The sequence below is a fragment of the Podarcis tiliguerta genome (genome assembly GCF_965153285.1).
Source record: "Podarcis tiliguerta genome assembly, chromosome: 1".
NCBI lineage: Eukaryota > Metazoa > Chordata > Lepidosauria > Squamata > Lacertidae > Podarcis > Podarcis tiliguerta.
Window position 1 is genome coordinate 104,761,777 of NC_139534.1, and position 14,222 is coordinate 104,775,998.

Sequence of the window (14,222 nt, forward strand, 5' to 3'; positions counted from 1 at the left end):
TGCATACAGCAACCTAACCAATCTTGACTGTGGTAGATTTTAGCATACTGATAGGATTATATCAGTGAATGTGATATTTCAGACAATCTGTACCCAAGAGCCATTTAGGGCTTTAAATTGTAATATTATTATGTGGATAATAATTTTCAGCTGTGTTTACAGTGATATGCAAGAATCTCTGTGATAATCTATGTGAAGAGCTTTGAGCACAAGGAAAAGTGTGAAATTCTTATTGCTGAAATTCAGCAGCAAGACATTTGCTTCATAAGTCCCATTAGAATATATTCTGGTGGTTCCAAGCAAGTCACAGGAGGTGTCCACCTGGAATGGACCTTCCTCTCATAAGCCCCTAGTACCTAACCTACAGATGATGACCTCAGTAATGACCTAAAACCATTCTAGAAACCCCTGAGCAATCAGTTTCTCCAGTACTGTGTTGAGTAAATGGTACATGAACTGCAGTGTTGGTTTCTTCACATGCATTTTTGCATGTAATTACTAGAAGGTAAAATGCTGACACAACTGAAATGAATGGAAGTTTTGTAACTCTTTGTAGTGGAGGCAAGGATCGTCCCTTGCATGAACTAGAATAACCTTTGTGAACTGGAATGGGAAACCCTTTAATTAGGGCTACCTATCATTCCAAAGAAAATGAACAAGCGATAACGATTATGGAAGGCTAAGACAGATTATATAATACATGGGTTTGCAGTCCACATGATAATATTTTCTAAAATTTCACAATGAAAAGTTATCTTAAAATGTCCTTAATGTGTGTAACAGTCTGAGCCTATGCATGTTTACTTGGAAGTAAGTTCCAGTAAATTCAGTGAGACACTTGTGGGTAAGTATACATAGGATTGCAGCTTGAAATACTGAATTCAGGGGAATATCATTTTCTATAACAATGGTTCTAAAGATTAATAAGAGTTTGAAAGCACATCCAAGTGCAAGTAGATAAATAGGTACTGCTCTGGTGGGAAGGTAAATGGCGTTTCCATGTGCTGCTCTGGTTCACCAGAAGCGGCTTAGTCATGTTGGCCACATGACCCGGAAGCTGTCTGTGGACAAATGCTGGCTCCCTCGGCCAGTAAAGCAAGATGAGTGCCACAACCCCAGAGTCAGGTGTTCCTTTACCTTAAAGCAATATTGAATTCACCTGATCCTAATAAGAAGTGAAAGGGCGATAATGAACAGTTATGTGCACTTACACTTAGAAGTAAATCCTATTAAGTTCTGTGGGGTTTACTCCCTGATAAGTGGGTATAGGATTTCAGTCTCACTAAATTTCATTCCTGTAGTGTGATGAGTAATATTGATATTAGAAAAGTTTTGTTTGGTTGTAAATGTAACATTCTTAAATGTGAATAAACATAAAATAGAGATTTGATAGTAGTGCCAATATTAACATTTTAAATCCTTATAAGAAGAATTCACCAGGCCCAGAGATGTGGGTAGGTTCACTTACAGCCACAGGAAGGCTCAGGGCGTTATGGGCAAGACTGCTCATCTCATTTCTGAGACAGTAATGTGGGAATAATCACCACTGAGGCCTGCTGCATGTGTGAATATGAGGAGGACTGCATTGTCTATATCCAGAAGAACAAACCTTGTCCAGAATAAATAATTATTATTCTCATATGATCACTGCACTCTTTGGACATAACACCAAACAGCAGAAAGGAAATTATGTAGTTCAATGCAATTGAAAAACTAACCTGTGAGTAAAAATCTGTTCTGTATCCCCCATTTAATCACCTTGGGTTTATGCTGCATATCATCACCCCTATTTTGGAGTGGGCAGAGGACATTCCTGTGAATGCCATATCATCTAAAATTTAGAAATTCCAGAGGTGCTGATCTTATGAGATCATAGAATCAGTGAATTCTGTGAAGGTTTATATGACTCTCTTTGCGGAGATGATGGGCAAAATTGCACCTCTGTCTCTTTAAGCTGTCACTTCAGTGTCTGGTCAGCAGTAAATGGGCAGAATCTGCATGCAGAAGCCTTTGCTGCGGCTCTTGCTGCTTTTACTCTCCACTCCCCCTGCCGTTGCTACCACAGGCACGCACCATCCCTTGGCCTCAGCCCTGAAGCGTTCCCGTCAGTTACGCCCCCTTTGCACAGGATGTATGCCATATAAGGATATTTACGTCAGGGGTTCCCGAGCTTAGAGCGAACCATTTTGGGAGAGGGAACCGAGCCCCTTTCCCTGACTTTTAAAGGCTGAGACCCACCGCCAAACTTCCTGATAATCTCCGCGACGCTTTGGAGACGACCTTCAGCTTGTTTTCAGAGCGATTCTGCTAGCGCCAGGCACTTCGGGCCGTCTCAGAGGTCGTTCGTGACCGCCGCTGCTCCCCTCCCGTGAGGATTGGTTTCGCCCGTGACGTCGTCTCATTCACAAGTCCTGGCCGTAGCGAATAAAAGGCGGAGGTGCCGCTCTTTACTCCAGCAGCAGTGTGGCTGAGCAGCAGGCAGAAGCATAGAAGCGGCTGGGGTTTCTCAGTAACCCATTCGCCTAGCCGAGGACTCGCTCAATTCGGATACTCATCTGGGAAAGATATACCACCCTGAAGGGCTTTTACACCCCCAGATTAGCCGACATGATGTATCAGAGCTTCACCGCTGACTACGACGCGTCTTCCTCCCGCTGCAGCAGCGCTTCTCCGGCTGGGGACAGCCTCACATACTATCCCTCACCAGCGGACTCTTTCTCCAGCATGGGCTCGCCTGTCAACTCACAGGTGAGGAATCGGGGGGCTCTTATGGCTCACGGGGTGTCGGGTTGGGAGAATAGCTGCCTATGTCTGCTTCTCTGTTGCTATAGGGTTCAATGACAGGACCCGAGCAGCTCCTAATGTTGATAGAGCTTGGGAGAGCTCCCCTGGCCTCTATATGATGCACGCTTTTCTCTTTACTTTTCGATATATGCTACATTGTATGGTGTGTTTCCAGCACCTCTGCCCAGGGAAGGCAGTATTGGCCATATAGAAAAAGAGAAATGGGGGTGGTGGATGAATCTAGCTCTTGTCTGGTGCTATAAATGATGAAGGGGTTGGGGGGCGGAATGGATCTTCGCCCGGGAGGTGTTCTGCAGCGGGTGCGTAAAGCGGTTTCATTGATAAATCGCGGCTTCATTCAGGAGACTCCGGAGCGGCGCTTGCGTCAGCGCAGACGTCAGAGATATTTATAACAAGCCCCTGTTCATGTGTAGTCTGATGATGGCAGCAGCAGCGTCCGAACCAATCTGGCCCCAGGGACTGCAGGCCCAGCTCAAAATAGCGCACCGGCCTCTGGGGCTTAGAGCTGTCATAGCGCGCGTCGCATTTCTCTGACCCCTTCCCCCCCAACTTGGTAACTAACAGGGTCTCCTTTTGTGATTTTCCAGGACTTCTGCACGGACCTAGCCGCCTCCAGTGCCAACTTCGTTCCCACCGTGACTGCTATTTCCACAAGTCCAGACTTGCAGTGGATGGTGCAACCGACTCTGATCTCCTCAGTGGCCCCTTCCCAGAACCGAAGCCACCCCTACGGGCTCCCTGCTCACCAGACCGGTGCCTACTCTAGGGCTGGGATTGTCAAGACGACAGGAAGCAGAGGCCAAAGCATCGGCAGGAGGGGCAAAGTTGAGCAGGTGTGTGTTCAGCTTTTGGCTGCAATGAAGCCTCTAGAAACCAGGAGAAGAGGGAGAACACGAGAGAGGGCTGTAGTTTAATTTACCAACAATACATTATTATAGCTCAAAGCCTATTTCTGGCTAAGCGGGGTGGACATTTGGGACAGCAGATAGCTGTTCCCTTTAAAGGACAAAGGGCATAAAGGCAGCTTTGCAAGCGGGTGGAGACCCCCCCCCCTTTTCAGATCCGTAGCGGTATCTGGGTCGTTTGCTCCATGCAAGCGCAAGAGTTGTTCCTGTGATCCGAAGTTAGGGAGCGCACTTTCTGGTCTCAAGCACTGGATACTGACGTCCACGCTTGTTCTCTCTCCGTAGCTGACACCAGAAGAGGAGGAAAAAAGGAGGATCCGTCGGGAAAGGAACAAGATGGCAGCTGCTAAATGCCGCAACCGGAGGAGGGAGCTGACGGATACCCTACAAGCGGTGAGTATCTGCTGCCTGGCCGGCGATCCTGCCCTGCCCTGCCCGGCGCTGTCCTTTTGCTTTCTCTCCCGCCCGGAGGAGACTTGAGCTGACTCGCCCCTCCCCTTGCTTGTGTCCCCAGGAGACCGACCAGTTGGAGGAGGAGAAATCCGAGCTGCAGACCGAGATCGCCAACCTGCTGAAAGAGAAAGAGAAGCTGGAGTTCATCCTGGCCGCCCACCGCCCCGCTTGCAAGATCCCGGAAGAGCTGCAGTTCTCCGAGGAGCTGGCCGCCTCCACGCTGGATCTGCTGGCCGAAGCCCCCGTGGCCAGCTCGCCCGAGTCCGAGGAGGAGGCCTTCGCCCTCCCCATGCTGCACGAGCCCAGCCGCGCCGCGCCGGTCAAGGAGAGCAGCGGCCTGGAGCTGAAGGCCGAGCCTTTCGACGACTTCTTCGCGCGCTCCACCCGCGAGACTCCCCGCTCCGTGCCGGACATGGACCTGTCCGGCTCCTCTTCCTTCTACGCGGCGGACTGGGAGCCCCTGGGGGCCGCGGGCCACGTGGATCTGGAGCCGCTTTGCACCCCGGTGGTGACCTGCACGCCGTGCCCCAGCACCTACACCTCGTCCTTCGTCTTCACGTACCCCGAGACCGAGGCCTTCCCCAGCTGCGCCGCCGCGCACCGGAAGGGCAGCAGCAGCAACGAGCCGTCGTCCGACTCGCTCAGCTCGCCCACCCTGCTGGCCTTGTGAAGAAGGGACGCCAGATCCCCGAGCCGTCGCTGCGGGCCTAGGGGCATCACCACGGCGGAGACCGAGCCCACCCGCCCTTGCTGCTGCTGCATGGGGCTTTAGGCCGCAAAGGAGCCGCTCTCTCCTTCCTGTGGAGCTCCGAGATCCCACCCGAGGCCTAGGAAAAGACGAAGCCCTCCAGTCCGGAGGTTTGGTATGGGCAGCCCACTTGGAGGGAAATGACTTTGCTGGAGGGGCTGCCTCGCAGCCAGACGCCAGGCCTGATACCTCTTCCAGAGATGTAGCAAAACCGCATGGAATCTGTCTTGTCCCCCATCAATGAGAACTAGTAGTTTCGTAGCATGTTCAACATGGCTGGGTTGGTGACTCCCTTCCCTCCTCTTTACTATTCACTAGCATTAACTAATTAATCTGTTGGTTTAATGATTGGAATTCTTAATATGGTGCTGGGTATCTTCAACTCGTATCTAGTGCAGCTGACTAACAATAACTACTGTGTTCCTGGCAATATCGTGTTTTGATGACTTAGCAATGACCCAACTTAACTGCGAAAAGATACCCTTTTATTTTCTAGTAGATTAATAAATAGCTATGTTGTCCATGTACTAAAGTTCTCCTTGTACATCAATGTTCATTGTAACTTTAACTGATCATACATTGTTGAAGTGGTCTGAATGGTTTGACATAAGTTTTCCATGAAAACGTTTTTATTGTGTTTTTAATTTATTTATGGATATATTTAATTTTTTATTTTAATTTTTTCTACCTTGAGGTAATTGACATGTGGAAGGTGCATTTGGATGACATTTAAGCATTGTTTGCTTACTGTTCAAGACACTGTCAATAAAAGCATTTAAGTTGAATGCTATAAAGACTCTGGAGTCTCTTTACTGTAAAACCTCTCAAGTAGCAAGGCTTCAATTTAGCACAATCTGTGTCCAAATCTGCTGTGGTTTGCTGGAAGGGGTTAGATGCTGGTAAATGGGACTAGCATAATCCTTTGTTTAAACACACATTGTTGTTCAGCACACTAGTATAGGCATACACAAAATTTTAACACCCACATTTACTAGGAAGTAAATCCTCTTTGTTGAATTGGACTTGCTCCTAGGTAAATGTGCATAGGCTTGCCACCTCATACAAAGTTTCTATACATTTCAGGTGCACTCTTGAAAAGGAACATGGGTTCAATTATCGGGAATTGGAGGCAGTGAAATATCTCAATCATACGGTGGAGAAATTACACTTCCTTTAGGCTTGTGATTATTTCTATTCTGATAATTGCTCTTTCATCACATCAGACTTCCTGTTTCCTTCTCCCTGAGTATATCTGACTTTGTTCTTTTATCTTCATTGTTTCCTACATCTCTGCAATGTTTCATTTTCCTCTGCCTCATGTTCTTCATCACACACAAACACATGAGAAAAGCTTTCTTCTGTTGCTTGTTGCGGAAAGGTGAAATTATGTATTATTGAGTTTTGTTCAGGTGCCTACCACAAAAGGGATAGTTGAGTGCTGTTTTGGACAGAACAGTTGCATCAGCCCAATAATCAGTTTAAAGTTAACATGCCACCTAAAACTTCACTACTTGTATCTCAACCCCACCGTGTTCAGTCCCTCAAACAAGGGATGCTGGTGGTGAATACCAAAATAAATGGAACCATTGAGAAACAAGAGGGGAGTCAGTTGCTTGAAACAGCAGCAGAAGAGTGCTCTAGCCTATGGGAAGCCTGAAAACAGGACCCCAATGCATCTAGTTGGCTGCTGTGAGAACAGGATGTTAGGCCATTGGCCTGATAGAGCAGGGCTTCTATTAAGAAGTAGCAGCATGCTTGGGGGGAAAGCCACAAGCTTTGCAGAAATACACTTTGTTCTAAATAACCTTTGTAAGGTGCCCTTCCAAGCAACCCAGTAGAATGTCTATAGAAGGTGACTGGAAAAGAAAATGGGGCATGAGAGGGCAGCATGGAATGGAATATCCTGGGGAAGGGCATTGCTGGCTGTCTCTTGTTCTGAACAGGAATGCTATACTGAGTAGGTCTTCCTTGCATATTTGTGGCAAAAGCTCTTTTGTGGCCAACATTGCTTTCAGACACATGATCCCTGTGGATGTGAGGCATGCTCACTGAATTTACCCCAGGCCCAACAAAGGACTGGGCTCATAGCTTCCTGTTTAAAGAGGCTGATATGGCAGACAGCACAATCGACACCTGCAACTGTAATGCTAACCCACTGTGTCAGCTGGTACTTCCTAGCCTGATACCGTGACTACAACTCTGCTTTTGGCATGGAGAGAAACTGCTGTACACACAGTCGTCACAATTACTACTCACATACGTATGTACTGCATTACATAATAGGTGTACATAGAGTTTGCTGTGTGTTGTATCACAAGTAAGATAAATTGGGTCTCACATGATGTGAAGATGAGCAAGTTTCATCCCACATCTAAAAGAGTTCAAAGTTGACAGCTGATGGTACACATTAAGGCTCTAGAAAAGGTGTTTTTAGTGATACAGTGCATATTCTCTAGAACAGATACTTGAAAAAGATTAAGGAAACATGACAGACCCAGTAACGTGTATGTAGAGCTAGATCTAACAGCATGCTAATAGTTGACAAATCATATGCAAAATGAAATCTGGTACCCTAACCACAAAAATACTAAATGAAAGTCACATATTTATAATTTGCTTTGATATTACCATTATGGGGGGAAACCATATAGCTCAGTGGACAGAGCACATACTATGTGAAGAAAGTCAATGTGATACATGTACTCTACTATCAAACAATTCCATGGCATCTGCAGCTTGAAATATTTGGTTGCAAGTGATGTGACAAAGTCTCTCCCTAATACTGCTGCTAGTCAGAGAAGTTGGATCAGACAGCAGCTCTCCAGAGCCTTAGACAGAGACTCTGTCACATCACTTGGGATTTGGGGGTGCCAGGGAATGAACTCGGTAACAACTGGGATGGATGAACATCTAGTCTCTTGATAAATAGTCTCTGGCCTAAGAGAGCTTCCTGTGTAGTACAGGAACTCTGATGTTTTCCTATTATTTCCAGAGGGATATATGCTTAGAGCTGTCCCTGAAAATGAATAGGGAAAATAATTTTGTGTACACATCAAAGATTCTGGAAGCTTGCACCCGTATACTGGGCCAGGTTAAAAGTTATACAGATTTTCAAGGCCCTTAACAACTTGTGTCCAGGATATCTTAAGGACTGCTTGATGCCTTATCTCCCAATCGCTAAGGTTTTGGAGGGAGTCAGTTATTTCCCATGACTCAAGACACTTGACATAACCACCAGGAACTACGCCTTCAGGATTGTGGCTCCAGTTCTGTGGAACTACCTCCCAGCTGATATCCGACAGGTTCAGTTTTCTGAGGAACTTCCAGTGCTCCGTGAAGATTTTAATAATAATAATCGGAAGGCATTTCAAGCAAGCTTTTTAAAAATGATACTTCATCTTCATTGATTTTATGCTGTATCCCTTTTCTACACCGCTTAGAAGCTGTGGTACTAAATGGTATCTCAAGATAAAATAAATAAATTAAAACAATTAGGGTGGGGAACCTTTTTGAGCCTGAGGGCTGCACTCCTTCCTGGGCAGCCTGCTCTGGGATCCGCATGCCAATGGAGGGTGGAGGCAGTGGCAAAAGTGAATGGAGCAACAGTGGGTGGACTCTTATTCTTGTACAGCAGGCTGCACTCCAGCTATGCAAAAGTCAGAGACATATACACCCACATCTCTCCATCCACGCAAGCGTGATGCATTATCACAGTTCAGAAAATACATTCCCGTCAGGCAAAAGCACTTGAGGAGGGTGAGGGCAAAGCCAATGGCAGGTGTAAACTGGTGAGAGCGGTGGGCAGGGCACAATCCTGAAGGCTGGACCCAGTGGCCCAGAGAGATGCATCTGCCCCCCCAAGCTTAAGGTTCCTCATGGTAACCCCTTGCCCAAAGAAGTAATATTTGAGTGCAGATAAAACTGCTGTTTCCGTTCTGGTAGGCGACGGTTTCTCCAACAGCAAAAAAGAAAACCGCTTTCTAAGAACACTCAGAAAATTACCTCTTTGCCTGTGGAAATTGGTGGTGCTGCAAAACTCTTTTAAAGGTCTGACTACATGCTTAGTTTGTACAAAGAGCTGAGTACCAATAATATATTTTAGAGCAAAGTGCTAAAAAATAGTATGATGGAAATATTGATATTGTAGACTGATATTAATATTTGTAGCACCAGCAAAATACCAATGAATACCAGTGAAAAGTACCAATGATTACATTTAAGTAACACGACAAAACCATTGTTAATTTTGCTTCCAAACTGGCAGGGAGTGAGAAATTATAGATGCATACAGAAGAAATGACAAGAGATGTTATCTGGATAACTACATTTGGGTAGAACTGAGAACAAGTCTTTTCCTGGCCTGGGGAGAGAAAGTTGGAAAAATGCTCTCCTCAGAGCAGATGCATCTAATAAACTATGATCATTGCAACAGAGGTTGTGGGCTGAGTGAGAATAGTATGTATTTTACAATAATCATATAGAATAATAATTTAATAATCACATGCCCCTTGTACTCTAAGCATTTGAACCTGCTTATTTCTTTGCAACTTCTCCATAACACAAGTGCAACACTGGGAAATATTCTGTCCAGACTATCAAGGATAACTGCATATCTTGGTATTTTTATACTGAGAATAGAAATACTCTTTCAAGTGAACCTGTAAAAGTAGCTATGTATTTTGCATAGGACAAAAGATATGGTTATTGGATCAAAGAAAGGCATGTTTCATTGATGTTCCTGCTTGCAATCCTTGTGACTCTGCTATGTTTCCCTAAAACATAGTAGTCACAAGGATTGCAAGCAGGAAAATCAATGAAATATATCTAGCTTTGATCCAACAACCATACCCTTTGTCCCATCAAGGTACTACGGTAGCATTCATGTTTATTCTACTTCTGAGAGTATAACTACACAGTCCAAACATTGGTTAATAAAATGATCACTTATCTAAATCACACAGAAAAGCTGAATAGAGCTGGAAGCAATTTTCCTGTCATGGAATTTTATCTTGGACCTTGAAAAGCTAATTTTCTAGATTATATTTTTCAATATCTTTTAGTGGCACAAAATGTAAGAAAATAGTGTAACCACATATAATTTAACAATGAGAAATGAGGGCATAATAGAGTTCCCATTCAAATAAATGTATTAAAATGAAACATGACCTTATGAAAATCCCATGAAGAATATCCTTATAAATTATATAAAAATATTTTTAAAAAGACAGTTTCTACATTCTTTGGCATATCAGCCTTATAGTGCATTATCCAAATAATCCATGTGCAGCTTCATTTAGAAAGCATTGCTGATATTCCCCCAATACAGTATTATACTGTGTCTAATATCTCTCACATCTCAATATTTCAGAAGAAATATTACTATTATGAGTAATACTCAGTTATACTGCTTTCTAAATATAACTGCAAATGTATCTGTGCATGATAGACTGAATTGTTTCCAGTTTTATAATTATATTCTTTTGGTGCAGAGACCTTACAGATTTCATAGGATGCCTTACATTGTGATCTGTCTTCCCAGGGTTATAATCCCATTCACATTCACTTAGGAGCATGCTTAATTGAACCCTGTCAAATTAACTGTCGCACCTTCTACTTTACATATCAGGCTATAATCCTAAACACTCTTACTAGGAAGTAAATGCTATTTAACACAGGAGGATGAATGAACATGCTTAGAGTTGCACCATAGGATATGCAGCATACATGCAATAAAAAGGTAGTGTGGGGAAGAAAAGGGAAAAAATATTCTATGTAATGAGGCTTTGGTATAGAAAGCTTATGGGTGCGAACTCTTGTTGGAGATGCAGGGCCAGTCAAGCATCATTGACATATGTATTATGGAACTATCATGTGGTTTTGCTTTTCTGACAGCAACCTTTCCATTCCTCGAATGTGCTAAATGTGTATTTTGCTTGAAAGAATGGCTTTTGAAGTATTTCAAACAATTTAGGAACTTGACATGGAACAATAATTGCAGCTGGGTTAGACCTATCTATTTCTAAATGACCAATTAAAACATTGGAAGCTGAAGGTATCTCCAAAATGCCCAGGACAGGTTAATGGATCTTTGTCTATTGTGAAGGATAAGAGAAAACTGCATCTGCTAAGCAAAGAAAATTACTAGATTTGCCCATCTTTCTTGGGACTGTTTTTGTGTATAATGGCTCTTCCTCCTCCACCTAGTGGATTTCCTCTTAAGCTTAAACATACTAAGCAATGAAAAAGAAGGAACCCATGAGGTTTTTAAAAAGCCATTATTTGTTTATTTTATCTCACACATTTCACGCTGTGTTTTAAGTGTTTCCAGGACAGTCCCAGCTCTTCAAAATATATACATATGAAATTATCTAAAACATTTAAATAAAATAATTCAGAAACAAGAGGAACAAGACAAGCAACCTGATCAATAAAAATGGTGCATTATTTATTAGTTAGGTTTTAAAATATAATTACATAATACATATAATAAAATATTAATTTAAAAGTATGCTCATATTTTATGAGCATTGTTTTCTGGAAGGCATGTATTAGTAAATAATTCTTTTTGACAAGTTTAGCATAAATCTACAGGCATATTTGTTGGTATAGCCACTTTAGGTGGCTAAAAAGGGATATAATTTTTCTCATGGGAGAGAAACTGTACTATGGGTACAAATCCAGATGCAGTTGCATTAAAATCAGGTTTCACTTGCACATGATGCTGAATAATGAGAGAAGACAGCTTTCTACAGTCTGGTTCCTGACAGGGAGTATTAGCTTGCAGAATTCTGTCCAAGGCAAAGAGGAACAATGGTTTGTGGTATACAAGTGGGATTGCATCGTTGCTTATTGCACAGTATCCAGATGGCGTGGATCCTGAAAGCATCAGGGGTTGGTAACCACCTATCACACTCACAAAATAGCCTTATTTATAAGAAGTTTCACTGCTGTCATATGACTGCCTCCAACGTATCTGAGATACCTTGATTTTTATGGCGGGGGCATATGGGGCATTTTGAAGGCTTCTCTTTTTCTTTATAAGCTGGGGAGGGAGGCCTGAAAAGCATTTTCTAATGAGTGGTTTGTAGCAACATGAATCGCACAAAGAACAGATAGCAATGATCACCTGAAAGCAAAAATAGCTACAGATAGTTACAAATACAGTAGTTGGTTCCAGGTAATCCTCACTGTTCTATTTGTATTTCATTTTCCTCTGAACTCACTCCTCTATCTACACCCCCCACCCTGTATGTATGCTTGCCAATTCAGGATTACAGTTCATACAGTTCATACGAAGCGGACTGTGGTCCATGAAAACTTGCGCCATAATAAATATGTTAATCTTTAAGCCGGTGCCACAAGATTCTTCGTTGCTCATGCTTCGCCGGACCAGCAAAGCAGCCTTTCGGCGGAAGACGGAACATGGGAAGAGCAGTGGTCCAGGATGTTTCTCGGGCCTGCCCTGCTCTTACAGCTGGGAAGCGATTGCAAGCAAAACCCAGACGCTGAAATTGTGACAGGAAGGTGGCCGGGAGATCCCTTGCCCCTTTGATCCAGAGCCGGGGGTGGGGAGGGCCCTCGCGAAGCCATTTCCCGAGCTCCCCGCAAGTTCCAAGAACGGAAGAGACAAAGCAAAGCAAAACAAAACAAAAGGGAATTCCAAGCCGGGCTTAAAAAAGAACAGCGATTGATAGGCACTCCGCTTGACCCCGGCCTCGCGCGCCCCGCCTCCGCCCTCCGCAGCCGCAGCGGGTTTCTCCGACTCCCACTCCAGCCCTCTGCCCCAGTTCCTAAGGCGCCCCGCTCTTGTTTACTGTTTGGTTTCTAGGGCGCTTCGCGAAGCACGTCAGCGCCGTGACGTCGGGGAGCCCGCAGAGACGCTGCGAGCCGACGGCGTGACGGAGTGTCTTCCGGCCGCGACCATATATGGAAGTGGAGGCACGTTCCTCTGCCTGTCCTCCTCCTCCCTCCCGCTGCTCTACGAGGGCGCGAGTTGCTCGCTCCTGTTTCGGGAAGGTTCCAGAATGGAACGCGTTGTTGCGCTGGTAACGGAGGAGCGGCGGCGCGCCAGAGCTAGGCGAGCTCTGCCGGCCTCCCCCGATTAAGAGAGTCCCCGTTATAGCCTTGCAGGCAAAGCCTCGCGTTTGCTAGAACCAGCGCAGTGGAGATTCAGACATAAGCAGAAGTGCTTTATTGAGTCCAGGAAAGGGGAGGGTTTGCTCGGCTTTGACGCAGGGATTAGGGTTTTGGATGTGTTAAAAGCAAATAGGTAAAGCCTTCCAACAAAAGGGTGTCTCCCTCCCTGATCAGTGTGCTAACTCGCCGACATACGAAACAACTCGTAGGGGCTGAGGTCCCTTCGCGCCCGCCCCATAAAATATATATTTTTTACTTTTATTGGAAATTTTATTTACAACATAACACAAACCCCCCATCCCCAACACAGAAATCCACCCCCATCAGACACAAACATAACGAGCAACAAGCATAATATACAACAATACAAACAACCAAATAAAAGACTTCCTTTATCCTGTTTCTGGCATCCTTATTTACTTCTTATAAGCTGTTTATGAATAAAATATTTGATGTGGCTCCCCCACCCTAATTGATGGGCAATGCCATTCAAGTAGTTCAGGTGCCCTGCATCTTGCGATCAATTACGTGGGTTGGGGGCTTACCTGCTCCCTCACTTCATTTTAAGTTGGCAGCCATGTGCCACCAGTGCTCTTCTTTCTTTCTTGTTTAGAAAAAAAGGTGCTGGCACTCACCATGAAGTTGTTACCTTAAGTGCCACACTTTTAACATCTGAAGAAGGTGTCGGTACTGCATACTGAGTACCCCCAGAAATAAAAAGCACTGTGCACCACTGAGGTCTTTGGGAGCAAGCAGTATTCTTCAACAACAGGCCCACATTTTGGAGCTGCGGTGCTATGAAATGCAGGTGGTTTCCAAGGGCTGTGAGGTGGACTGAGGCAGCTGTCTAGGTTGGCAGAATCCAAAGGGTGCCGTCGCGGGAGCCCCCTGCCACCAGATGAATGACTTCCAGAGAGATCTTTAAATAGGTCTCCATATATGTATGTATGTAATATAAATAATAAAAATAAACCTAGAAACTGTAAATATGGCTGCACCAGGGGCAGCACTTTCCTATTTTGCCTCAGGTGGCATAATGGGACAGGCTGCTTCTGGCAAGTTCTCTACTTAATGTAGTAAATGCAGTTCTTCAGTGCCCATAACTTGAAATTATATTTCTTAGAGTGTGTGTTACTTTTTTAAAAAGGGCTCTTGTCCAAGTTCCATCATGCTTG

The 14,222-nt window shown here is 44.6% G+C and overlaps 1 protein-coding gene across 1 annotated transcript; it reads left to right on the forward strand.

Annotated features, from left to right (window-relative positions):
- The first annotated feature begins 2,254 nt into the window (after nucleotides 1–2,254).
- Nucleotides 2,255–5,705, forward strand: FOS (Fos proto-oncogene, AP-1 transcription factor subunit). Its single transcript, XM_083453378.1, has 4 exons — nucleotides 2,255–2,748; nucleotides 3,393–3,638; nucleotides 3,996–4,103; nucleotides 4,225–5,705. Exons 1-4 carry the CDS (start codon nucleotides 2,608–2,610, stop codon nucleotides 4,831–4,833), a joined length of 1,104 nt encoding a protein of 367 aa, XP_083309504.1. The 5' UTR covers nucleotides 2,255–2,607; the 3' UTR covers nucleotides 4,834–5,705.
- Nucleotides 5,706–14,222: the final 8,517 nt, after the last annotated feature.